General features: G+C 58.5%; 1 protein-coding gene and 1 long non-coding RNA gene across 7 annotated transcripts in view; one reads left to right on the forward strand and one right to left on the reverse strand.

The window, feature by feature from the left end:
• The window catches only part of SLC6A3 (solute carrier family 6 member 3), a 31172-nt gene that overhangs the window by 4024 nt on the left and 498 nt on the right, over positions 1 to 26650 (forward strand). For 4 of the 6 annotated variants that reach the window (XM_081523630.1, XM_081523627.1, XM_081523632.1 and 1 more), the window contains 11 exons: positions 2942 to 3167; positions 6840 to 6978; positions 7656 to 7790; positions 10090 to 10193; positions 11579 to 11703; positions 13278 to 13390; positions 14451 to 14579; positions 15518 to 15617; positions 18283 to 18383; positions 19356 to 19523; positions 20723 to 20794. In XM_081523630.1, the coding sequence (XP_081379756.1) occupies positions 2942 to 3167; positions 6840 to 6978; positions 7656 to 7790; positions 10090 to 10193; positions 11579 to 11703; positions 13278 to 13390; positions 14451 to 14579; positions 15518 to 15617; positions 18283 to 18383; positions 19356 to 19523; positions 20723 to 20794 (1412 nt within the window). The remainder of the gene's footprint in view (positions 1 to 2941; positions 3168 to 6839; positions 6979 to 7655; positions 7791 to 10089; positions 10194 to 11578; positions 11704 to 13277; positions 13391 to 14450; positions 14580 to 15517; positions 15618 to 18282; positions 18384 to 19355; positions 19524 to 20722; positions 20795 to 26650) is intronic. The other 2 variants (XM_081523631.1, XM_081523628.1) reach the window with 1 other exon arrangement.
• Positions 10123 to 14178, reverse strand: LOC145518762 (uncharacterized). Its single transcript, XR_014063273.1, has 7 exons — positions 14019 to 14178; positions 13493 to 13604; positions 13237 to 13372; positions 11815 to 12016; positions 11207 to 11572; positions 10556 to 10746; positions 10123 to 10290 (listed from the first exon to the last, which is right to left on the reverse strand). It is a non-coding gene; the product is annotated as an uncharacterized LOC145518762 (long non-coding RNA).

The raw sequence follows: 26650 nt of genomic DNA on the forward strand, positions 1-26650 counted from the left end.
CTTTTTATGGGGACATCAGTCACAGTGAACTAGGGCCCACCCTGACTTGATTTTTCTCTGTGAAGACCCCGCCTTCAGTAAGATCACGTTCTGAAATACTGGGGTTACTAAAACTTCAACACAAGGATCTTGGAGGCCACGGTCCAACCCACAGCACTGTCTGTCCCCCACCTGCGTTCCCCTCCTTGAGTCTGTCCACAAGCCTGGCTCTCACCTGTCTGTACCCGTCTGGCTATCACGTATCAGCCATCTATCATCTGCCTGCCTCCCTGACTTATCACGTCTGTTGATCTGTCTTCTGTCTCTGTATCTGCCACCCTTCTGCCTTTGGGCCGCTGTGCTGCTGCTGAGGGGCAAAGCCCACATCCCCTGGGAGCCACGTCAGCCCCGGATGCTCTCATCACTCTGCTGTGACCGTGAGCAACCTGGCCTGCCCGGCAGCAGGCTGTGCACACAGCCCTGGGATCAGAAGGACCAGAGGCTCAGGCTGCTCTCCCTGGGACACGAGACTGGGTCTGCTCCGGCGTTTGGTCAAAGGCGGCTCTGAGTTCCCCAAACCACAAGCGGGGGATGTGGTGTACAGAGTTGTCACCTTCTGGAGAGTTCCGGCAGCCACCCATGGCCAGCTCACCGCCAGGAAGCTTCTGAGAGGCGCTTGGAAGCCGCATGGCTTCCTGACTCTTTGGCTGCCGGTGAAGTCCACCGTGACCCAGCTTCTCCTGGGGAGCTCAGGGGACAGAAGTGCAGTGAGGAACTGTTCCCCGAGGACCGGGTCCACCCTGGAGGAGGCCTTCCGAAGGGACAGCATGGATTTTGTCATCGCTGCTACTGAGCATGATTTCCAAGAGGGACCGTGTGCCAGGGCCTGTCTGTGCTGAGTGCTGAGTCACTCCAGTCGCGTCCAACTCTTTGTGACCCCACAGACTGTATATAGCCCTCCAGGCTCCCCTGTCCGTGGGATTCTCCAGACAAGAACACTAGAGTGGGTTTCCATTTCCTTCTCCAGGAGATCTTCCTGACCCAGGGATCAAACCCAAGTCTTCTGTGGCTCCTGCATTGCAGGCGGATTCTTTACCACTGAGCCACCAGGGGAATCATTCCTGATACTACATCTTTCTAACGTCTGCACATAAGTAAACTGGAGTCACTCTCTTTCTGCTTTCAGGGTAGGAAGAGAGTTTTAATGAAGTGTCCTGAGCAGGAAAATAGTTTCTCCCAAGAGTCAGAAAAGCTACGACAAACCAAGACATGGTATTGAAAAGCAGAGACATCACTTTGCTGAAAAAGCCCCTATAGTCAAAGCTATGGCTTTTCCAGTAGTCACGCACGGATGTAAGAATCGGACCATAAAGAAGGCTGAGCACAAAGAATTGATGCTTGAGAGTCCCTTGGACAGGAAGGAGATCAAACCAGTCAATCCCAAAGGAAATCAACCATGAGTATTCATTGGAAGGACTGATGCTGAAGCTGAAGCTCCGGTACTTTGGCCACCTGATGTGAAGAGTCGACTCATTGGAAAAGACCCTGATGCTGGAAAGATTGAAGGCAGGAGGAGAAGGGGGCAGCAGAGATGGTTCGATGGTATCACTGACTCAATGGACATGAACCTGAGCAAACTCTGGGAGATGGTGAAGGACAGAGGAGCCTGGCATGCTCAACCAAGGGGTCTCAGAGAGGTGGACACGACTTAACAATTGAACAACAACAAACAAGGACGGTTAGACCCACAAAAAACAAGCCAAGGCGCTCCCTGCAAAAGTCACCATGAAGACAAGCTCCTCCTGGCCACAGGCAGGCAGGACCGGGCCAGTGCCCGTGAGGTCCCAGGATTGTGATGTCCAAGCCAGTCCCAGCAGCAAAGCCGGGGAAGAATGTGGAAACGAGAGAAGTCTGTGCAGCTGGGTAGTGGGACGCAAGAGCACTTGTCCAGCACCGAACAGGACGGAGGCCTTACTGCAGACCAGCCGTCCACCACGGTCAGGATGACATGGCTCCGAAGACTGAGCGCCCCTCTGTTCTGCTCCAGCGGTCAGGAGCTCCTCAGTGACTCTGCCAAATTCCAGGTCTTGTGACCCTGCAGAGGGCACTCTGCCAGGCCCAGGGGGCTCTGCGTGGTCAAGCATGACCCTGGGAGACTCTGGATGGTCATGCATGGTCCCGGGCGATGTTGGGTGGACCCATTGCCTCTGTCTGCCCTGAGTGGCCTGGAGGAGGGATGGTTAGTGAGGTGGCCGTGAGTGGCCCTAGATGGCTGTAGGTAGCCCAGCTGGGTGGGGCTTGTCTTGGAGGTCTGGCTGGTCCTGGATGAGCCTGGGTGGCTGTCGGCAGCCATGGGAGACCCTGGCCATCCTTTCATGACTATTAGTGGTCCTGTTTGGCTCTGAGAGACACGGGGTATTCCTGGGTGACCCTGGACGGCCTTCAGGGCCCTATTGGCAGGGGTGGCCTGGAATGTCCTGAGGTGATCCTGAGTGGCTTGGGGTGGCCTTTGTTGACTTGGTGTTTTGTATTCTTGGGTCTTCCTAGATGACCCTGGGTGGCCCTGGGTAGTGGTAAATTTTTCTGATAGTTTTATTTGGCTGGTGGCCCTGGATAACCCTGGGTCGAATTGCCCTGGTGACCAAGGGTGGTCCTAGGTTACTTTTTGTGAGCCTGGGTGATCCTGACTGGCTGTGAGTGACAGTGGGCAGCCAAGGTGGCCCTTGGTTCTCCTGTATGCCTGCAGGCGACCTGGCTGTACCGGGGTGTCCCTGGGTGACCATGCAGGTCTGGTCGGCCTTGCATGGTGTTGGAAGGGAGTGGCCCCTCCTCTGTGACAACGGCGGGACCCACCCTCTCCCTCGTCTCCTGGCGTGTTTAGCGGCGCTGCGTGGCTTCAGGAAGCCCAGGTGCAGCTGCATCCTGCGGGGGGGGCGACGCTGACGGCCGCGCTCTCCCCCAGGCGTGGGCTACGCAGTCATCCTCATCTCGCTCTACGTCGGCTTCTTCTACAACGTCATCATTGCCTGGGCGCTGCACTACCTGTTCTCCTCCTTCACCAGCGAGCTGCCCTGGACGCACTGCAACCACACCTGGAACAGCCCCCGCTGCTCGGACGCCCGCGCCCCCAACTCCAGCTCCGGCCCCAACCACACCTTGAGGACCACGCCCGCCGCCGAGTACTTCGAGTGAGTGGGGTCTCCTCGGGCCGTCGTCCCTGGGGGGGAGGGCACCGGTCCGGGCCTCACCCGCCGGCCTGTGCTGCGCCCGGGCTGTGGGGAGGCGCCTCCCTGGCCTGTGTCCCGTCCCGCTCCCCGGGGCTCTCGAGGGGCTTCTTTCTGACCCCACCTCCAGCAGTTCAGCTCCACTCCTGGGGGGAGACCTCGCAGGAAGGGGAACTGGACAGGCTCCCCCGTCCCCCGGGCCAGCTGCCCTTCCCCACGTCCCGACAGAGGCCACTTCTCTTGAGAAACGCGTTCGCAGGGACTGCTGCAGACTCCTGAAGTTCCCGGGGGCTGCGATCTTCCTTTGGGACTGAAATCCCGGTTGGTATAGCCTGCTCATGTTTCTAGGTGGAAATGAGTCCACCGACAATTTAGAAAAGTGAACCTCAGCCCAAAATATAATTCCGGTTTTAATCGCAGGTGGGCACAATTTCAAAACTTGTTTTGAGGTGGGAAACTATGCGCATAAACACGAAGGCCGTCTCACTGGGAAAGTTGTCAAGTCCGCCCTGGAGGAGGTGATCACATCGCACGTCCGGGGGTGTGAGCAGGGCAGCTGCCTGGCCCCGGCTGGCAGAGGGGCCTCCAGAGGACCCCTTTTGTCAGCAGCCAGTGGCCCGCAGTGGTCCGTGAGGGGCAGGCTGTGTCCCACAGGGTCCGAGGAGCTGGGTGTGAGCCCAGGTGTGCAGGGCAGGAACGAGCCCTCAGTGCCTGCAGCATCTGTCGTGTGGGTGTCGGAGCGACCCCGCCCAGGGGACGAGCGAGTTCACAGAACCTGCGGATGTCTAGGGTCTGAGGGTGTGTGTTCAGATATTCGGGGGCTAGTCCTCAGCTCTGGGGGCCCCACGAAGGGAACGCGTCTCTGGGACCGGCCGCTGTGGAAGGCCACAGCGATGGGCAGGGACACAGCGCCGAGGGTTTGGCTGGGGGTCGCTGGGGGCCGCCAGAGGGGACCAGAGCCTGCCTCAGGACTTACCAGGAAGAGCGTGGCTAGCACGTGGCTGGTGTGTGGTGGGACATGTTTGGTTTTCCGAGAGATCCTCCTTTTGGTGGTTTGGGATTAGCGGGTGAAGGTGTCTGGAAGGAGGGGAGGACTGTCCGTGACAGGGAGGTCAGAGGGCCACTGAAGGCCCGCCAGCCTGGAGGAGGGGACTGCAAAGCTGGGAGGTGAGGGCCTGGTCTCCGGGAGCTCTCAGCAGCGGCCAGTGGGTTTCAGAGGAGGGCTGGAGACAGGAGTCCACCTGGGGCCAGCCCATCAGATCCGCCTGAGAGACGCCGGGGCGGGCGTCCCCGGGGGAAACAGAGACCCAGCGCCCTGTCACCAGACTGTGTGGTCAGGACTCAGAGCGACAAGCGAGCCAGAGGCGGCGGATCCGCCCAGGAAAGGGTGGCAGGGCGTTCGTCAGTCGCTCCGCCCTCTGAGCAGCTTGCCGCCCGCCAGCTCGTTGCCGCCGGTCCCAGATTTAGGAGCGTCTCGTCCACGGGGCACGGCCTGGGCTCCACATATGCTCCCCCGCATTCCCGCGGAGCCCTGACCTGGTCCAGCCTTGACCTCAGTGTTAGCCTGCGATGGCAGAGAAGGGACCAGAAGGAGAGAGGGAGGGGGCCGAGAGGGAGGGGGCCCTGCACCGAAGGGGGAGAGCAGATGTGGCTATGGGCAGGTGCCTAGGGGCGCCCCCCCAGACCCTCGCCCCGTCCCACCGCTCTGGATGTCTAGAGACAGCTCTCACTAGAGCTGAGTTTGTCATTTCACCAACAAAACCACGGCTAAGTTTCAAGCTGGGGTGTTTTCTACATTTCTAAGATGGGTTTTGGTGCCATCTAGAATGCTCAGAAAGCTGTCAGAGATGTGGAATGTGCCAGGTGAGGCCATCTGGGGACACTTAGGAGAAGGGCATGCTACCCACTCCAGTATTCTTGCTGGAGAGCTCCATGGACAGAGGAGCCTGGCGGGCTACAGTCCACGGTGTCGCAGAGTCGGACACAACTGAGTGACTAACACTTTCTTCACTTTCACCTTTTGTTTGGGAGGTGTGGAAAAAGTTGACTTATTAAGTGATTTTCAGATAAGAAAAATAAAGGGGAAAAAACTGACTAGTCAGTGATTTATTATTAAGAATGCTAAAAGGAAAGAATATATGTAATAGGTGGATTGAAAAAAAAAAGAGCTGACTAGGACAGTCTGTTTGGAACTCCCATCTGGAAGAGAAGGCTTGAGATGGAAAGCTGCCCGCCTCTCCCCAGGAAGGGCTGTCAGCAGGAGCAAATGTCCAAGCATAGCTGGAGGTGACCCCGGGACAGAGGCACAGCCTTTGAAGGTTTACAATGCAGTCAAAGATTGTTAACGACACAATCAATTATTAAACTGCGCCAAGAACACCCCCAGGTGATTCCACTAGCAGTGAAGACTGAGTTTCCCTGAGACAAGCTCCAGTTACTGTCAGGTCTGAAAAGGCTTTCTGGAATTTTCTGGAATTTAAACTCACTGTATAAAGCCTGGTGGGCTACCATAAAAGCAAGATAGCTATTAATACAATCACGAAGTTGTAAAGCTATAAGTCCCACAAAGTGCGAGCAGCCTTCAGAAACCCCAAAATAAGCTCATGTACCTCCAACTCCATAAACACTTATTAAAACCACCTTCACCTACTTTCTAATATACATTTATTGCTGTTCAGTCACTCAGTCATGTCCGACTCTTTGCGACCCCATGGACTGCAGCACTCCAGGCTTCTCCTCCTTCCCTGTCCCAGAGCCTGCTCAAACTCATGTCCATCGAGTGGGAGATGCCATCCAACCATCTCATCCTCTGCCGCCCCCTTCTCCTCCTGCCCTCAATCTTTCCCAGCATCAGGGTCTTTTCCAGTGAGTCGGCTCTTTGCATCAGGTGGACAGAGTATTGGAGTTTCAGCTTCAGCATCAGTCCTTCCAATGAATATTCAGGGTTGATTTCCTTTAGGATGGACTGGTTTGAAAGCTATATATTAAAGCTACAAACTAGTCTCTAAGAGCCCACTTTAACTGCCTCCCTCGTGTCTGACACGTTATGTTTTCATTTTCGCTCATTTAAAGCGTCCTCTTGTCTGCCTTGTGATTTCTTCTTTGACTCACGGGAGATGTTTAGAAGTTTGTTCTTTGATTTTGAAATATTTGGAGATTTTCTAGTATGTTTCTGTTATTGATATCTAATTTAATTCTGACTTGGTGAACTAATATATTTTAAAACTTTATTATTTCTAAATCTACTGAGATTTGTCTTATTGCCCGGTATATGGTTTATCCCTGTGTGTTCCACGTGCACTCAAAAAGAATGTGTATCCTGCCGTTGATGGGTAGACGTGTCAGCTAGGTCATGTCTGCTTCTGCATCCTTACCCTCACCATGTTCTGTCTGCCGCTGTGAAAGGCGTGTTGAACTCTAGGCTGTAGCTGTGGATTTCCGTTTCTCTTCACAGAGAGGGTAGGCCTGTGTCTCCACCAGGGCTGGGGGCCTGGCCTTTCTGGAGCAGGGGACAGAGGTCTCCAGGCCGTCAGGCCAGGTCCTTGCTGCCGTGTCTAGCAGGGGAGGGCAGGTCTCTGGGCCGGCCAGCCCATGGTGGAGAGGCAGGCCCCAGGACCCTATCCCCTTCCTCCGCAGGCGTGGGGTGCTGCACCTCCATGAGAGCCAGGGCATCGATGACCTGGGCCCCCCCCGCTGGCAGCTCACCTCCTGCCTGGTGCTGGTCATCGTCCTGCTCTACTTCAGCCTGTGGAAGGGGGTGAAGACTTCCGGGAAGGTGAGGGGGCAGGGCTCGCCAGCTGGGGAGTGGACAGGTGGGTATGGTTGGGGAGTGGGCTGGTGGGCGTGGTTGGGGAGTGGACAGGTGGCCCTGGTGGGTTGGGACAGGTGGCTGCAGTTGAGGAATGGTGTCAGAAGAGTGCTTTCAGCACAAGGAGAATCACAACAAAATACTTGTGCCGATGAAAATATTTTGGTCATTGTCTGGGTGCCCAAAGTAACGATGGCCCAAATGCACCCATCACTTGGACTAACACTTATAGTCATATTCCAGCCCCTGGAAGCCTTCCAGTGGTGGCTATCCTCTGGCCCAGAATCCATCTTTCACACGTGATCCAGGTGCACATTTGCACAATAAGTGAGATGCAAATCACTGGCATCTCACTCATCGGAAATCCAGCCACTGCTACTTACAGCCATGGCCCAAGTGCAGACAGAGAAGGCCCCTCCCCTGCCAAACTGTGCTGTTTCAATCCCTGGGAGAGACGTACAGGAAAGAGGGTACTGGGCGGTCCTGCTCCAGGGGGCATTTGCTGAGCTGACATCCTGGGACTGCTTGGGACACTGGGCTTACCAATCTGAGGCCCTCTGTCTGAGCTCAAGCCATCAGGGTGGCCCTGTGCCCAGCCCTGCCCACAGTGGGTGGTGTGGTCGGGTGACGCGTGCTCTCCCCAGGTCGTGTGGATCACGGCTACCATGCCGTATGTGGTCCTCTTTGCGCTGCTCCTGCGAGGCATCACTCTCCCGGGGGCCGTGGATGGCATCAGAGCGTACCTGAGCGTGGACTTCCATCGGCTCTGCGAGGCCTCGGTGAGTGCGCCCTTCGCTCACGGCCCGTCTACCGGGGCTGGCAGGACGGGCCATTGGTCTCTCTGCATCTTGGGCAGGAAACACTTTGCGTGGAGTGACCTGCCCCACCCAGCAGAGTTCACTGTCCAGGTGAGAAGGGACCATGTGGGCACAGCATGGGGCTGAAGGGACCAGGGTAAGAGGACTAGGAGAAGGGGTCACCCCGGCCTCTGCAGGGAGAAGCCAGGGCAGCTGCCCCTTGACCTCCTCATCTGGGCCGTCCACTCCCTAGAGGAGCCCTCCTGCGTCCTCAGACAAGCACCTGGGGGTGGAGGTGGGGGCGCTGGTCTGTGCCCAAGGGTGTTGGCGCCCAGCTGGACCAAAGCCCAAGCTCTGACTCCTGCATATCCTCAGAGCTGGGCTGAGTTGCTGGCTTGCATGAACCAGGCCCACCTCGGGGAGCCAGACTTTGTGGTCAGACACCCCAGTGCCCACACAAGGTGGTGATGTGACCATCTCGTGGACAAACTAAGTCCACTGTCTGGTTGCAGGTTTCCTCAGCAAAGGAAGACGTCATCTAAGTTGAAATACCAGGGCTTGGCAGGGCAATGGAGGGGGGCTGGGCCGGGAGAGAGAGAGAGGAAAAGGAGGCAGGGGAGCAGGCCCGGGGGGGTGGGCGTGGTCACTGGCAGGAGAAGGGGTTCACTGGAAATTCAGGTGGACCACACTAGGGCAGCTGTCTAGACATGGGGCCCCAACAGCCGCCTGGGGAGGCTGGGTCACTGGGAGGAGCGGTCTCGGCCGGGGCATGGGGGCTGCCAGGTTGTGAGTCGGGGGCAGCGCTCATGGGGAAGGACGAGGTTCCACGGGGTGGGGGGCAGTGGACAATGGGAGCAAAGAGGAAGAAGGGGAGGTCGGCAAGGCTGTGAGCCCCCAGGAGCCCCGGGGGATGGGGAGTTGCAGAGCAGAGCCCGGACACTGAGGAGCAGAGAGAGGAAGGCGCCATGGCCACGGGCCCACAAGCACACAGGGGAGGGCAGCCACGGGCGGCACTGGGGAACCCACCAGGTAGCCCACGGAGGACCCGTGAGGCTGTGAGAACCACGCATGTGTCTCCGCAGAGCCAAGGGAGACGGACACGAACGGCTAGGGGAGCGTGAGGTCCTGGGGATCCCAGGGCCCCACGGCAGGGACGAGCCCAGGGCACCGGTGGGTCAGCAGAGTGTTGTCCTCGGGAAACCCCGCGGTAGGTGAGGTGTGGAGGTGGCCGTGGGCATCAAAGGCCAGGTGGAGCATGACCCGGAAATCAGAGAAGAGTCAGGTGTCAGGGGGAGGAACGTGCAGAACAGCTATCAGCCGTGGGAACAGATGCGTCTGTGAAGCAGAAGCAAGTGGAGACCAGAGGTTGGCACAGGTGAGGTGGGTAGGCAGACGGATGAGACAGACAGACAGCAGAGTTCAGGTGGATGGATGACCAGTAACAGACAGGCAGACAGTGGACGGTGGATGACAGACGTCGGTGGCAGGCAGTGAGGAGTGGGACTGCCCTGAGTGTCCCCTCCTCTACCGTCCCATCAGCTTGGGCAGGAAGGGACAGTCAGGACATAGCGGTGCACAACCGCTGGGTTCCTGGGAGCCCTTAGGCCCAGAGGCCGGGTCCCTGCACCCCCGGCTCAGAGGGCAGAGCCGTTCCTGTCCCCCTCACAGGTCCTGACTGACCTTTGCACCACCACCTTCAGGACAAGGCAGAGACTGGGCCTCACCAGCTTGGTGGCCATCCTGTGCTGTCCCCTGGGCTGCTTCAGACTGATCACCCCGCACTGTCTCCCCTCAGGGACCGCTCACCCTGCTCTGTCTCCCCTCAGGGAGCTCTTCCCTCAGGGACCGCTCACCCTGCTCTGTCTCCCCTCAAGGACCTCTCCTTGTGGGGACCGATCACCTCACTCTGTCTCCCCTCAGAGACCACTCACCCCGCTCTGTCTCCCTTCAGGGAGCTCTTCCCTCAGAGACCACTCACCCTGCTCTGTCTCCCCTCAGGGAGCTCTCCCCTCAGGCACAGATCACCCCGCTCTGTCTCCCCTCAGGGAGCTCTCCCCTCAGGGACCGCTCACCCCGCTCTGTCTCCCCTCAGGGAGCTCTCCCCTCAGGGACCGCTCACCCCACTCTGTCTCCCCTCAGGGAGCTCTCCCCTCAGGCACCGCTCACCCCGCTCTGTCTCCCCTCAGGGAGCTCTCCCCTCAGGCACCGATCACCCTGCTCTGTCTCCCCTCAGGGGCCTCTCCTTGTGGGGACCGCTCACTCTGTCTCTCGGCTCCTGCAGGTCTGGATAGACGCAGCCATCCAGATATGCTTCTCGCTGGGCGTGGGCCTTGGGGTGCTCATCGCCTTCTCCAGTTACAATAAGTTCACCAACAACTGCTACAGGTGAGTCCTGGGCTCTCAGAGGGGTCTGTGGAGTCACGCGGGGGCACACCGACTCGGCGGCGAGGGAGTGTCACTGACTTTGGGAAACAGTGTGTCCCTGGGTGAGGGGACCGAAAATGAGCTGTGCTTACAGCCCCTTAACCCGCACGTGGAAGTGAGGCGGGGAGGCGACAGGCGCAATGCTGATTCCTGGTTAAAGGATGCTTTGAAGCAGTAAGACGCTGTCCCCTCCCTGGGATGAGACCTCTCGGGCACCCCCCAGACCCCTCCTCTGCCTGGCTCGGCCGCCCCGTCCTCCCAGCATTTGGGGTCAGGCTCCTCACCCATGTACCCCACAAGGAAGGGCCTGTGTGTGTCCCCACCTGGCCTTCACTGAGGGAGCCAGGGCCCCAGGGGCGCCCCAGATCCCGCGGAGCCCCCCGCAGACTCAGCACCAGGACAGGCAGGAGAGCAGCCGCGCCATGTGCCCAGAGCCCCAGCAGCATGCCAGCCGCTGCTGCCCGGCCCAGGAGGACCTGAGGGGCCTGCAGCCACTTGCCGGCCCAAAATCCTTCTAAAAACAGAGAAAGAATTTCCTCCGGGACTGCTTTCTTTGACCTTTGAGCCAGTATTTGTTTTCTTTCATATCGTGGGGATGAAAATGCGGTTAAAAATACAAAGGCGGTGTGCGCAGCACAATGGCCAGACTGACCACTACCCAGAGGTCCACACAGAGATGGCGTCTGGATGGCAGGCCAGTCGGCAGCTTCCAAGCCCACCCTGTGCCCACCCTGGTCTGTGAGGGTCCTTCCGCTCGGGCACCCGGGAGGGCTGGCCCCGCAGCCCTGAATTCTGGGCCCTGAGTGGGGTCCCCAGGCCAGCAGCCCCAGATCCCCAGGCACGTAGGGGAAACACAGCATCAGGGGCCCACCAGACCCACCCCGTCAGCAGCTGCATTTTAACAAGTTTCCCGGGAAGCATCTCCAAGCCCTGCCTGGCAGCCCTGTGGGTCAGTGTGGGGACCCCGTGGTCACCTGGGCTGCCCACCGGAACCCAGCTTTGCCTGTGGGATCGTCTCGCCATCAGCGCTGAATCGAGAGTCCCAGGAGCCTCTTGGTCCCCAAGCAAGCGCAGACGGCTGGTCACCAGAGGCCTGACCTGGCCAGGGTGTGACCAGCGCCCAGAGCTGCTCGGCTGGGGGTCCAGCTGGGAGGCTCACCACTGTCGTCGGGTGCCAGCCTCCTTCCCGCAGGGCAGCCCGGGACGGGCTCTGGGGTCACAGGAGGGGCCCTGCCCGTCTGGGGAGCGCCCCCAGCCGCCAGCACTAGACACAGCCAATTACGAATAATGATGGGAAATTGCAGCAGCGCCCAGCCGGGCTGGGACAACGTGTCTTGTTCCTGCAGAGACGCAATCATCACCACTTCTGTCAACTCACTGACGAGCTTCTCCTCCGGCTTCGTGGTCTTCTCCTTCCTGGGGTACATGGCTCAGAAGCACAGTGTGCCCATCGGGGACGTGGCCAAGGACGGTGAGTGGTGAGGTCCCCACCCGCCCGCTCCCGGGTCGCCCGGTTCTCGAAGGGTTTCCCTGCAAGCTGAGAGGGAAGCGTGCGGGCGCCCAGGGCCCTTCCCAGGAGCACCTGACGTGGCGGAGAGCAGGGTAACGGGGCGCACTGCACCCACCGCCTCCACGCACTCCCAGCAGGGAACAGAGTTTGGAGCCGGGCGGACAGGCCCCTCCGAATCTGGCAGGAAAGCTGGGGACCCAGATGAATCTCCACGTGCTTCCAGATCCACTCTTTCCTCCAGGAAAAAAAATCCAATAAAGGCAGGAAAGGGAACCTAAAGCAAATAAGGATGGAGCAGTGGAATTTACTCACTGTTGCATTTATGCATTTTCACCGGCTTTTGCCCTTTATTATGATAAGTAGCAATAGTTTGCAAGAATCCCCATTAACCCCTGAAAGTTAGCTGACTGGCTTCATTGCATTTCCCAGAAAAGCAAAGTAAATGTCATTTATGGCTCTAATTCTCAAGAAAGCAGGGGGAAATATTAACCCAGGAGCAAAAATGAAAGGTGGGGATACTGGCCTTAGTTCAGCCGAGCTGATAGGCATCTTCCAGGCTCCTGGCACTTCGACTTTAGGGCTTTTCAAACCATCTGCCCCTCCCGCCCATATCAGAAACTTCGCTCCTTCCTGAGGTGTTGGGAGCCCCAGAGCCCAGGTCAACACCAGGGCCCCTGACAGATCTTGGAGGTGGAGCCTGGCTCCAGCCTTTGATGCTCTAGAAGCATCAGTAAGTGACCCAGGCCCCGCTGAGGACAGGGAACCAGGAAAGTGGTAAGTTGTACGTCCATGAGCAAGCTCTCATGAGCCAGCGAGCTGCCTGGCCCTTCTTGTAAAATTAACCCCGAAAGTGATCACCTAGCAGCTTCCTGTGGGGCTATTCTTTGCTTTGGGGTCATTTTCAGTCAAAGTGCCTTCGTCCTGGCCGCTCCCACTCCTCCCCACCTCCACCCAGATCCCACCTGCTGAGGGTGAGGGAGCTGGTGTGGCCCTTGTGTCCCCACTCCCAGGAGTGTGTCTGGGAGACAGACAGAGGGGACAGAAACACGCCCTGTTGCAGGGAGCACGCGGAGAAGGCGCACCAAGTTGTGGTGTCTCTGTAACAGCACCTGGTTTTTAAAGATCACACTTAGAGTCATATGCTGGCACAGAAAAGCATCTACTGTGTAGACTGTCGGACCGCAGCAAGCGTGAGTGTGTGAGTGTGTGAGCTGTGTGAGCGACAGGCACAGGAAACCAACCGGGAGGCCCCCAGGGTCTGGAGGGAGGAAGCACAGGGCCCCCTGGGAGGCCCCTCCCACCCTCTCCCTGCTGGTGTGCCCCCTCCTCTGGGGGCACGGGGTGTGGAAACAGTGGAGGGCTGGTGGGGACAGAGCAGAGCCCTCGCTCCAGGACCCGATTTCCCTTCTCCCAAGTCCTGGCCGAACTCAGGGAGGGAGGGCTTTGCAAGGAGAGCAGTTTTTGCACCGCCTTAGGGCCCGGTTGGGGGAGTACCTGGAAGGCCAGCCCGGGGTAACCGGAGTGTCTGCTCTCAGGGCCGGGGCTGATCTTCATCATCTACCCCGAGGCGCTGGCCACGCTCCCACTGTCGTCCGTCTGGGCCGTGGTCTTCTTCATCATGCTGCTGACCCTGGGCATCGACAGCGCTGTGAGTGAACTCCACGCGCCCTGGGGCCCCGCCAGGGACAGCCAGCTCACCCGCCGCCCTCGGGGCAGGCCAGCCTGGATACCCCCGGGGCCCCCCAAATACCTGTGCCTGCGCAGAGCCCCCGAGTGGGAGGGAGCCGGGTCCCACAGTTCCTGGGGAGGGCTCTTCAGACCAGCTCTCCCCTGCTGCCCCTGGGGGCACAGCCAGTCCTGGGCTGGGGAGAGGGGGGTAGGGTGCTGCAGGAAATGCGGGCCACACAGCACCCATCGAGGCCCGGCCTGATTCCAGCTTTCCCTGCCCCTCGGCCGCCGCCGGCAGGAGGAGGTGCCCTTTCGGGGTGGGGGGGCAAAAGCTCCCACCTGGCCCACTGGACATCCATCCTGTGGTGGCCCTGGGGGCCCTCGGGAGGTGGACTTCCTCACGCTCCTCCTCCAGGCAGCCTGCTGGGGACCAGCACCTGAGATCTCAGTTCCCGTGTCCCCCCACCCCCAAGCTTCCTAGAAGAAGGGAGGAGCCCCCAGTCCCCCCTCTGTGAAAGCTGGCCACTCCACCCGCATCTCCCAGCCAGCCTTCCCACCCACCCCCTGGGTGGACACCACCCGTGGTGGGTGAGTCCTGCTAGCTGCACCTCTCGGAGGAGGTGGTCCCAACAGAGCAGGCAGAGGCTCCCTGGAGGCCAGGCTTCCTGGAGACACTCCCTCTGGACAGTGCTGAGAGTCAGGAAGGCCGCATCAGTGAGGACACGGCTGGTGGCCAGACCAGGTCTCCTGGGAACAGAGCTCAGCTGTGCTGTGGGGCAGACACTTGCTTAGAGAAGCTGGGCGGAGCTGAGCCTTTGTGGTGACACAGGGGACAGTGTGACTCTGGCCACACAGCTCCCCACCAGAGGGCAGGTCCTCCGTCTCCAGTGGCCGTGTCGGGGGAGCAGCCCTTGCCGGGGGTGCCGTCTGCCCCCCAGACCCCGTGCGGCTGCCGACTGAGCATGTGGGTGGAGATGCCGCACGCGGGCCCGGAGTGGGCAGAGGGCCGCCCCGCAACACCCCTTCTGTCCCGGCTGCAGATGGGTGGCATGGAGTCCGTGATCACTGGGCTCGCCGACGAGTTCCAGCTGCTGCAGCGGCACCGGGAGCTCTTCACGCTGCTCATCGTCCTGGCCACCTTCCTCCTGTCCCTCTTCTGCGTCACCAATGTGCGTGCCTGCACTGCCCTGGACGTGGTCTCATTAGCACTCGCTGCCGTCAGGGCAGACGGAGCAGGGGCGCCCCCCATCCCCACAAACAACCCGTGACCTGTAATGATACACAGGTGTCCATGGTCACACACACAGTGGCCTTGAATTAGGCAGGGTGGCGCCCACGGTCACTCAGAGTCCCCACGGTCGCACGCAGTCCCTGGGCGCGTGAGGGCCTGGTCTCCAGTGTTTCAGCACCTGGATAGCTCCCTGGGAGGCACCCTTGGATTTGTAGGGCAAGAGGGTAGGAGGGCTTCCCTGGGGGCTCAGCTGGTAAAGAATCCACCTGCAATGTGGGAGACCCTGGTTCGATTCCTGAATTGGTGAGATCCCCTGGAGAAGGGGTAGGCTACCCACTCCAGTATTCTTGGTCTTTTCTGGTGGCTCAGCTGGTAAAGAACCCGCCTGCAATGCAGGAGACCCAGGTTTAATCCCTGGTTTGGGAATATTCCCTGGAGAAGGGCAAGGCTACCCACTCCAGTATTCTGGCCTGGAGAATCCCATGGACTATATAGTCTATGAGGTCGAAAAGAGTCAGACACAACTGAGCGACTTTCACTTTCACTCAGCTTTGGGGGAGGTCTGTCCAGGGTGGGGGGTACAGGGCCCAGGGTCCCCTTCATCACAGAGGCTCTGCCATGGTTGGCATTTGCCAGCTTTCATCCATAACTGTACCAGGAGCCCTGGAAAAGAGGGGGAGAGGTTGGTTTTTTTGTAATAGCTGGGTTCCCAAGTGGCTGCTCATGGACTGAAGTTTAGTTTCTTTCCTGAGTGAGACTCCATAGAGAGTAAAGTGGTGCCTCAGGCCAGCTGCTCTTTCGGGAGGAGCACTTCTGTGGGCAGGCCTGAGTGCCGGGCACCCCGAGTTCAGCAGGTGCTCCCTCCTTCCCCCCCAGGGCGGCATCTACGTCTTCACGCTGCTGGACCACTTCGCGGCTGGCACGTCCATCCTCTTCGGGGTGCTCATGGAGGTCATCGGGGTGGCCTGGTTCTACGGTAAGAGCGGAGCCCCCCTTGGGACGGCGCGCTCCCACCAGCAGGACCGAGCTGTTGTGCCAGCGTTGTGACCGGTCGGGCCAGCAGCCTCGGGGTTCGTCGCCGTGGCCCCGAGCAGCCCTGCATCACAGAGCGGGGCTTGGCAGCCACTGCTTGCTTGCATCCGTGGAGGCAGTCAGCCTGTGGTCAGGGCACTCGTGATCCTGAGCTGGGCCTGGAGGAGGGTGTGCTTTGCCCTGGGTGCCGCCTGCTGGTGGAGGCGGTCTCTGTCTCTCGCTGAGCAGAGTCCCGGCACCAGGGAGGCCGGGGAGCTGGCCGAGGGGGCGTGTCCATGGGGACGAGTCACTAGGGCCTTCAGCTGATGGGAGGGAAGAGACGGTGATGTTCAGTGAGCACCACCGCTCAGTCTCAGGCCAGAGCTCCTGACTCCGCACGACGGCTCTGCCGGACTCCTGAGCCCCTCACCCGGGTCCAGCACGCATCCGTGTGTTAGGACTGGGAGCCCCTCAGGGTGGGGACCAGCTGGTCAGCAGGTGGTCCCCAGAAGAGGCCGGGCCCTGCCCCTCCTGCATGTCCACCGTGTTCCCCGGGACCCTGATGAGGTCTGACAGCAGCAGAGAGCCGCCCTGCAGAAGCTGTGTCCTCCCCGGCCCGCCGCCCATTTCTCTCCTGGGGCTTGGGTCCTGGTGCCGCTCAGCTCACCTGACCAGGCGTCCTTGAGGACGTTCGCCATGAAGGCCCGAGATAACAGGCACACTTCTTGCACGTGTGTGTGCTCCGGCGAAAGCCAGAGGTCTGTGCTGTTCAAGAGCCGCAATCTTGAGACAGCCCTGGTGCCACGTGAGGGGTCACGGCCTCTGCTTCAGCCCTGGAATTATAACCCGAAAAGCACTCTAGCTTTGAGAGCCTTAACCAACAAATAGTTCATATTCCAAGAACATTTTTCCAATTACATTTCCTTTTCTACAGAAAAGGGAAATATCAGCCTCTCTGTACTTTCATTGGCACCTGGAATCAATACCTAGTCTACAGTTTTAGATTGTAATCTCCCCAAATCAACCCTGAATATTTACTGGAAGGACTGATGCTGAAGCTGAAACTCCAATACTTTGGCCACCTGATGGGAAGAACCAATTCATTGGAAAAGACCCTGATGCTGGGAAAGATTGAAGGCAGGAGGAGAAGGGGACAATAGAGGATGAGATGGTCGGATGGCATCAGCGACTCGATGGACCTGAGTTTGAGCAAACTCCAGGAGATGGTGAAGGACAGGGAGGCCTGGCGTGCTGCAGTCCACGGGGTCACAGAGAGTCGGACATGACTGAGCGACTGAACAACAACAACATCCCAACATAAAACCTCAGAGAAAGAGAGACAGTGCCTCAAATGTATCCAACAGCCATGAACACCGCAGAGCTGGTGGAGGCCCAGGGGAGCTGGCCTTGTGGCGACCACACGCTCCCCAAAGCCTCTGAAGGCAGAGAGCGCGCTTCTTGCAGACAGCAGTTCGCACCCGGAGAACACCAGCCTCCCAGTGCCCTGAGGTCCCTGTGGTCTCCGGATGAGCTGGCATGGGAGGGGCTGCCTGTCCTGGAGCTGCCCGACGGGCCCAGGGGCACACCCCGTCTCTGCGGGCCTTTAGGTTCAGCCTCAGTCCCCCTCCCATCCAAGGTCTGGTGATGGGGCTGAGCGTGAAGAGGGAATCCTGCGTGGAGTTGTCTCTCTGATGTCCCCACTCTCCCGCCCCGAGGCCAGGTGACTGCTGGCGGAGCAGTCACCTGGCCTCGGGGCGGGAGAAATCAGCTGAGATCTGGAGAAACTGGCTCATCCAGCTTCTAGCAGGAGCTTTCCCTTCAATATATGGACTGTATGCTCGTCACGGGGCATCGCTTAGCCCTAAACAGTGGGACACTCGGACACCTGCTCCTGCGCGGATGCGCACGGAGGACGCTGTGCTCGGGGATACGAGCCTGTCACCGAAAGACAAATCCCGCGGGAGTCCCTCAGGTCCCTGACGGGTCAGGGTCCCAGAGGCCGGGGCCTCAGCTGGGGAAGCTGAGGAGGGCCTGGGAAGGATGCCGGTCATGGCTGCACAGCAGTGCGTGACTGTGCTTCAAGCTGCTGAGCTGAGTGCTCACGACGGTTAAAATGGAAAGCGTCACGTTATGTATGTTTTACCATGATTTTTGTAAAGGAAAAGTCTTTACAGAGGGGAGGAGGGTGTGAGGAGGGCAGGAGCCCCACAGGCGCTCCCTTGCGGTCGTCAGTGACGCCAGGGTCCCCCTGGGACGTGCACCGGGCCCCAGGCAGCCTGGGCAGGGCGGCCTGGGCAGCACCGCGAAGCCTGAGCTCCTGGGGGCCGGGGGGCTGGGGAGGCCGTGGCGGGGGGAGGGGGCAGGGGTCTGTCTCCAGGCGGGGGTGCCGGGGGGCGGGGGCCTGTCTCCAGGCACGGTGGGGGGCGGGGGTGTGGGGGGCTGGGGGCGCAGGGGTTCGGGGGCCCGTCTCCAGTCGGGGGTGCAGGGGGGCAGGGGGCCCATCTCCAGGCGGGGGTGCAGGGGGGCAGGGGCCCGTCTCCGGGCAGGTGTGCGGGGGGCTGGGGAGGCCGGGGTTGCAGGGTGGCGGGGCCCGTCTTCTGCGCTGATGCCCTGCCTCGCCCCCCCCGCAGGTGTGTGTCAGTTCAGCGATGACATCAAGCAGATGACCGGGCAGCGGCCCAGCCTCTACTGGCGGCTGTGCTGGAAGCTCGTCAGCCCCTGCTTCCTCCTGGTGAAGCCCCTGCCCCCTCCGCCCCACAGGGGCGAGCGGGGCCGCATGTGCCTGAGGCTGGGGGAGGGGCTCCCCGCTGTTACAGGACACCCCCCAAGGGGCAGGAGTCAGCAGGTCACGGGGCAGGCTGGCCCCCCAAATCCTCAGGTCTCCTGAAGGCATGGCCCCCACCCTGGGCCCACCAAGACAGCCAAGTGGGAGGCAGGGTGGTCTTCACCCGACCGAGGCCTGTGTGTGCCTCTGCCCGGAGGTCATCAGCCACCCTCTGCCTGGAGGCCAGGGAGGGAAGTCAGCCTCGGGGTCAGCAGGTGCTTGGACGCAAGGCCGGACAGGAGTGGACGGGGTTCACTCACAGCGTGGGCCCAGGGCTCCCTGGCACGTCCAGTGGCTGCTCATAGTCTGGGCCGGGCTGCGCAAGCTCAGGCCTGTGGGCAAGTCCGCCTGCGGCCTGTTGCGTTGGAACCCAGCAGTGCGTCCTCACCACGGCTGCAGAGCCAGGTGGCCGTGGCTGCGTCCCAGTGGCTCAGGACCCCTGACTGTGCCCCCTACCCGACGGGGCCGTCCAGCCCTGAGCACAGAGGCCAGGCAAATGGGGTCCAGGAGACCAGCGCCCGCCCCCACCCAGCCAGCCCAGCCCCCCGCATGTGAGTGGACGTGGGCAGCCCCGACCTGGAGGGCCAGCAGGAGAGGAAGTGGAGCGGGGGCGAGGCTCCCGGTCCAAGCCCGTTCAGGGGCTTCTGGTCAGCCCTCCTGCCTCCAGACAGCGAGGTGTCCTGCTTCTCCCCACGCGGTAACCCGGGCGTTAACGGAGGACAGTGAGAGAGCCCCTCCCATCAGCCCTGAGGCTCAGGGGGATGTGCCCCTACCGCCGGGGTCTGCAGCCTCGGGCCATCGTGTGGGGGACGCTCCTCCAGAGTCTCCGCTCGGGAGCCCCGGGCCCCAGCTGCCCCTGACCCTGTCGCTCCGTTTCAGTTTGTGGTCGTGGTCAGCATCGCGACCTTCAGGCCCCCGCACTACGGAGCCTACGTCTTCCCCGAGTGGGCCAACGCGCTGGGCTGGGCCATTGCTGCGTCCTCCATGTCTGTGGTCCCCATCTACGCCACCTACAAGTTCTGCAGCCTGCCTGGCTCCTCGCGGGAGGTGCGTACCTGGACGGGGCCCCCTTTCCTGCCCTCCCACCCGAAGCGAGGCCGCCGGCGAGGTCAGGTGGGAGTCACGCTCCTGCTCCCACCGGCTTGTCTCGGACCAGCAGGAGAGTCTGGAGTGGGTGGTGAGCGTGCCAGGCATGAGGGCGGGGGGAGGCGCTGTGCCTCTGTGTGTCTACACCTGTGTGTCTCTGTGTCATGTGAGCCTGTGTGTCCTCGCCTGCGGCTGTCTCTGGGTGTGAGCACATCCGCTCTGCATCGTGCAGACGGCCATGCTCTGAGGGTGGGGGTGGACTCAGGGGGCCAAGTCCACCCGGGGCTGAGCTGGGGCAGTGGGGCCGCCAGGCAGGACCCCCTTGAGGGCAGCAGTGGCTCCGGGCCTCTGGGTCAGGCCCACTGCTGTGTCCCCTGTGAAGCGGGGTCTGGGGAGTGACCTGTGACCTGAGCACAGGGGACCCCCGCCTCCCACTGCGGCACTGGGATTCCTGGAAGAAGAGATGGAGGTCTTGGCCCTCCGGAGAGGAGACCCCACACACGAGGGGCCGTCAGACGCTGCTGGGTGCCCGATTTCAGTCTCTCTGGGGAACACAGCCCCTGGCTGTACCCCAGCAGGTTGAAGCATTCCCTGAAGGCCACACGGCATCTCTCTGGCTTGGACGCAAAGGCGGAGGCCCCTCAGGGGCTGGCTTCCAGCCTGTCCCTCAGCGTCAGGCCCCGGCAGAGCCATGGAGGCGCCGCTCACAGCCCCTTCGCTGGCCTCCGGGGGGCAGCCCAGCAGACAGTAGGCCCTGGGGGAGAGCCCTCTGTGTGGGCTGGGGAGGGAGGCCTGCGGGCCAGTGGGCTGGACCTCCCGCCGGCCAGACTCTGCTCCCTAGAATCTCAGCGCTGAGAGGACCAGGGGGAGCTGCGGGGGAGATCCAGCCTCCCCGCTGGCTGTGAGAGACGGTCGACGGTCGACGAGGCCTCCCAGACCCACACCCTGTGGGAGCCCCAGGCGCTGCTGGAGCACGCGGGCTCCGCTGTCCACAGGGCCCGCCACCGAGACTCCACGCCCAATCCTGTTCCCTTTGCTCGGCCTGGACTTTGCTCCAGGGTCTAAGGAGACCTGGCCTCCAGCCCCCGCCCTGCGTAGCGGTCACCCCAGGCCCACCCACCGCGCTGGGCTGGCCCCCACGGCAGCCCCTTCTCTTCTAGAAACTGGCCTATGCCATCACGCCCGAGACGGAGCACGAGCGAGTGGACAGCGGGGAGGTGCGCCGGTTCACGGTGAGTGGCGCGGGGCTCCTCCCGCCGGGTCACGGTGAGTGCCGCGGGGCTCCTCCCGCCCCCAGGACGCTAGCCCAGCCGAGTCCCTCCAACGAGTGGACCCTGAGTCAGATGCCCTGCAAGGGGCACGGCTGGGCAGGGCTCAGGGACAGAGAACTTCCGCTCACGGAGACTGCAGGGCAGCTGGCTGGGCGCAGGACATGCTGTTGGAGCTTTGCTTCTGTCTCCTTCCTTCCAGCTCTGATGTTATTATTTCTTCTACTTTCATTGGCCTACTCTGTCACACCTTCACTAACTTAATTTAGACCCTGGGTCATTAATTTTTAACCTTTCTTCTTTTCTCACATAAGCATTCAAGGTTAAGAATTTCCCACAAAATACCCTGGTGGCTGCATTCCATAGCTTTTAACATAGTGTTTTGTTTATTATTTAGTTCTAAACGTATTTTAATTTTCGTTGTGACTTCTTCCACCCATGAGTTATTTGAACTCTGTCTGAAATCCCCAAATACTTTTTTTGTTATTCGTTTCTAAATTAATTGTATTGCTTTCAGGCAACTTTTTACCCCTTCTTTGAAGTCTGTTGATACTCCTTTGTGGCCAAGTACCTAACCAGCTTTTATAAATGTCACTTGTATCTTTAGATGAGATGTCTTCTCCAGTTGTTGATATACAGTTCTTCTGTCCGTTAGATCAGGCTGGTAACTATGTTGTTCAAATCTTCTACAACTTTGCCCGTTCCAGCTCTGTTCAGCCATCAGTAATCGGGAGATATTTACGGAATATCCCACTGTGAAAGCATATTGGTCCATTTCCCCATGTAGTTCTACTGGATTCCACTTTATCTGACCTGAACCAGTTTTCTGGGACTGATGTGGGCTCCGGATTATCAGTCTTCCTAGTAACTCAGCCTGTCCTCTCACCCTTGAGATGCTTTTGCTCTTAAAGTCCTTTCCGTCTGGAGGACAAGGGCTGCACAAGGGTTCTTTCGAGTTTACCTGAAACGCCTTTTGTAATCTTGTAACTTCCAACTTTGCAGTCATCCTCAAATTTAGGTGTCTTTTGCAAACTTCGAATACACTGAAAAGTTTTAGTCTGGCAATTGGGCAGATTAATCTATTTACCTTCGTCAGGATTATTGATACAGTTGGGCTTGATTCTGCTATCATTTTAACTCTGTTCCATTTTTTGATGTTTATTTTTCCTCTCTATTGTCTTCTATGATTGATTTTGGAGGATTTGTTTTCTTATTTTACTCTTTCTATTTGTTTGGAACTTACATGCTTTATTAATTTTATACTTGTTTTTAAAATTGTACTATGTGTATTTCTTTTAAGATTTTTTTGATGCGGACCATTTTTTAAGTATTTCCTTATCTGGCTGTGTGTGGACTCTAGTTGCTGACACAGCTTTGCCATGTGGGATCTTTCATTGCTGTGCATGGACTCTAGTTGTGGCAGAAGGGCTCCAGGGGGCACAGGCTCAGTAACTGTGGCCCACAGGTTAGTTGCTCCGCTAACTAACTAACTAACTAACTAGGTTAACTGTTGTTCAATCCATGACCAGGGATTGAACCCACGTCCCTTGCATTACAAGGCAGATTCTTAAGCACTGGGCCGCCGGGGAAGTCCCTGTACCAAGCATATTTCACTTCAAGAATAAAGTTAAGCATTATATGAACCCCCATCCTGAATATCACAAGGACTTAATTTTTCCTCCTATTGATTAATGATACTAATAATTAATAATTTTGTTGGTTACTCGCTAAGTCGTGTCTGACTCTTTGTGACCCCATAGGCTGCAGCACGCCAGGCCTCCCTGTCCTTCACCATCTCCCAGAGCTTGCTCAAACTCATGTCCGTTGAGTCGGTGATGCCATCCAACCATCTCATCCTCTGTAGTCCCCTTCTCCTCCCGCCTTCAATCTTTCCCAGCATCAGGGTCTTTTCCAGTGAATCAGCTCTTAATTAATAATGAGGTATTATTAGCCAATGTTGCATTTATGTCTTTTTTAGCCCACAGATTAGCCACTGTTATCATTGTTGTTATCATTATCTTCTCCAGAAACTCCCCTGGACAAGTGTGCACATCCAGTGTTTATTTGTTCATTGTACTTTTTGGCATCTACATCTTTCCTTGAAAGATCACTTTCTTGCCTCTCAAAAAGGATCCTTCAGACATTCCCCTAAGGGAGTGTTTTTTTTAGTCTATTTTTAATGTAAGCATAATTGCTTTACAGTATTGTGTTGGTTTCTACCAACGTTGTGTATCTGTGAGTGTCTTTACTTTGCCCTCATTTATGACAGTTTCTGCAGACGTGCGGTTCTCTATTGAGTCACTGTCTCTCGGCATTTTAACGACGGGGCTTCTCCACCTGCCGCCCCACAGTCCTGCTGGGATGGGCAGTCCTGTGGGGCAGGGTCTCTGTCCTGTCGGGCAGGATCTCTGTGTTCCCAGGACCCTTCCAGCTTCCTTTACCTTTGGGGCTGGCTACAGTCTCCCGGTGATGTGTCTGAGCACAGATTTCTGTTATTTGTATTATTATAAAACTGTTATAAGTAGTTTTATTTACTTATCCCTCCCAGAATATTTTGTGTGTCCGGGGTCTGTCAATCCTTGCTTTAGTGAGTTCGGGGATTTTGCCGCTGACTGTTAAACCCCGCCCCTCGCCGCTGTGTGACCGCCCCGGGCTCGGTGGGTGTGTGATTGCTCCCCGGCCCCTCCGGGTCTCACCCTCTGTCGGGGTCTTTTTAGCCTCTGTGTCCGGGTGCTCCATTGTGCACTGGCCCACACGTGACTGTTTCTCATTTATTTAACCACATGACAAACTACACCCTTGTGAACGACCGTACAAGCTCCGCCTTGACAGCAATTCACATCCACCTGCCCATCCGCCTTCCTCCTGTCCCTGTTGTCAACCCTGTCTCAATCCAGCTGTTGCCTCCTGGGCCTTTTTTGCTGCACAGTTTTGTGGCATCTATAGGTACCGCTAAATTCCTGAGAAGTGGACTGTTTGGTTTCCGTCGTTTTTAACTCTATTGAAAGGGCTTCATGCTGAGTCCTTGAGCTCATCTCTCCACTGTGCATGGTTATGCACCAGGATTCATGCTTCTTATACACACAGTCCCCCGAGCCTCTTGGAACTGTGAGTTTACAGTTCTCAGTGTATTTGGAAATATCTGCTGTCATGTCTTCCATTTTTTCTGCCTCATCACCTTCAAGGGGTCTGGTTACACAGTTTAGGCTCTTTAATTCTCTTCCCTCCATGTGTTTTATTTTGCATGATTTCTGTTGCTTTTAATTCATTAACTTTTCACCTCGGCAAAGCCTAATCTGCAGATAAGCCCACCCAGAGGATCTGTCATTTCACACACAGTAGTTTTCACCTCTAGAAGTCCACGCTGGACATTTTATGTCAGTCATGCCTCTGCTTACCTGTCTGGACATGCAGTGCAGCTACGATCACTGTGCAAGGCCCTCATCTGCCAGTGGTAACATCTGTGTCTGTTCTGGGTCAGCGTCAGTTGACTTTTCTCATAAGATGTTTAATTTTGCTGATGCCTTGCATGTCTAGTCATTTTTAACTGAATTCTAGATATTGTGAGTTTTACCATGTTAGAGCCTAAATATATTTGTGTTCCTTTACATATTCTGGGGGCTTCCCTCGTAGCTCAGTGGGTAAAGAATCTGCCTGCAATGCAGGAGTCCTGGGTTCAATCCCCAGGTCGGGAAGATCCCCTGGAGAAGGAAATGGCAGCCCACTCCAGTGTTCTTGCCTGGAGAATCCCACGGACAGAGGAGCCTGGAGGGCTGCAGTCCACGGGGTCACAGAGTCGGACATGACTTAGTGACTACACCACCACCAGATATTCTGGAGCTCTTTCTGGGTCATCACTGAGTTACTTGGAGACAGTTTGATCTTTGGGGGACTTGCTTATGAAGACTTGTTAGGTGGGACCATGGCAGCATTGGGTGTGGGGCTCACCGTGCTCCTGATGCTGGAGCAAGACCTTGGGGGAACACTCTAGTCAGCTCCCCGAGACCCATGAGATGCTCCCGCCTGGCTGCAGGGCAGCCTTAGGTCCCAGTCTCTAGGTTTGGGAAATGTTCCCCAAGTCCTGCTGGGAGGGTCTCTCTGGCTTCGAGTGCCTGACCATTCAGCTGAACCCTTGGGTCCCCGTGTACATATCCAGAGTTCTGAGTGCTGCACCTGCCCCTCTGAAGCTCTGTCCTGTGAACTGCAGCCCCCTGGGGCTCTCCCACGTTCACCCCATCTTGCAAGCCCTGGGGTTCACCGCCCCCCCAGCTCCCCGCCCCACGCTGCTGCTGGAAAGTCCCTGGAGGCTGCAAGAGGGGGCAGCTGGATGCCTCATCCTCCTGGTCTCTCTCGGGGTCTCTGTCCTTTGTCATCCAATCTCCTGCTGTCTGAAAATGCATAATTATATATATATTGTTCATTTTAAGTGGTTTTAGATGGTAGAGTCTATTAGGTCCCCATTACTCCATCTGGACCAGAAATATCATTGTTTTTCCTTGTTTTGGGCTGCACTGCACAGCTTATGGGATCTTACTTCCCCATCCAGGGATTGAACCCAGGCTCTCCGCAGTGAAAGCCCCAAGTCCTAACCACTGGACCGCCGGGGGAGTCCCTGGACCAGAAATCTCTTTGTCTGTCTCTCTGGCCATTCTCTCTGACACTGCCCTGCCCATCCCCCCGTACCTCCCCCCATTATGAAAGCTCCATCACCTACCCCCTTCCTGTACCCCCTTCACTGACAGGGACCTTGTTCGCTTCTCGGGAAGCAGCATTTGACCTTTGACCTGTGCAGCACTGTGGCCTGTGTGCCCTTCTGAGCCATTTCTTGCACAGCTGCCCAGTAACCTGAAGGTCTCAACCTCTGTGGTCCAGGGGCCTGAACTGGAGTTTCTGGTTCCTGCTGACTGACCACTGCTAAGTTTCTGGTCTCCTGGTCACCAGCTCACCGCTTGAGCGGCCCTTGTGGGACCTCTGAGAGGCCTCTTCTTCCTCCCAAGAAGGTTGCCTTGGGCTCATCCGTGGCCGGGACAGAGGGCCGCTTCACCCCGGGGCTGGGTCTCAGCTGGGGTCCCTGTTGTGCCCCCCGCCCCGGCCTCAGCACTGGTCTGAAGTCACCAGGCAGCCAGCACCCCGGCCCCTGGCCCCTGCTGCTCCGTCCCCGCCAGGACCTGCCCTCCGGCGGCCTTTGGTGGCCGCGTAGTGTGTCCTGGGCAAGTCCCCGGAGGGCGGGGGGAGCCCTGCGGTGGGCCATCTCCCCCTCTAGGGACGGCTGAATCAGAAACAAGTCTGCACGTCTTTGGAAATGTTTACAAAAACTCGGTTCTTGCCATTTAGTGTGATCGACTGGCTTGTGCTCAGAAACAGGCTGAACTAACAGCTGGATAATCACAGGTGATGATGTTTGTGGACAACTGAACAGAGGCCTGTCCACCTTGCCCATCCCCCGAGCCGGCAACGAGGCTGCATCCCGCACCTGTGGGGTCGCACAAAGCAGATGGCGCCGCGGGGCGCGGGGCTCCCTGGGACAGGATCGGAGGCCCCAGGAGTGAGGCTGCGGGGGGCCGGGGGGGCCGGGGGCACCACGGGTCACGGGCAGGCTGGCGGCGCACGCTCTGGGACCCGCCCAGGCCTGCGGTGTCCAGTGTCTGCCCACAGCTGAGGCCACAGTGCCCAGGTCTGCGGGGGCCGCTGGGCCATGTTCTGGCCCCCCGGGCTGCTGGGCTCTGTCTTGGTGAAGTGATGACTTGCCTCAGGGAGCGAGCGGGGCGTCAGGTCTGTGGTGCCCAGGAGCTGCACTGGTCCCCCCCGCCCGGGAGCCGC

Source organism: Giraffa tippelskirchi, chromosome 8, assembly GCF_054371585.1.
Source record: "Giraffa tippelskirchi isolate mGirTip1 chromosome 8, T2T-mGirTip1v1.2.pri, whole genome shotgun sequence".
Taxonomy (NCBI): domain Eukaryota; kingdom Metazoa; phylum Chordata; class Mammalia; order Artiodactyla; family Giraffidae; genus Giraffa; species Giraffa tippelskirchi.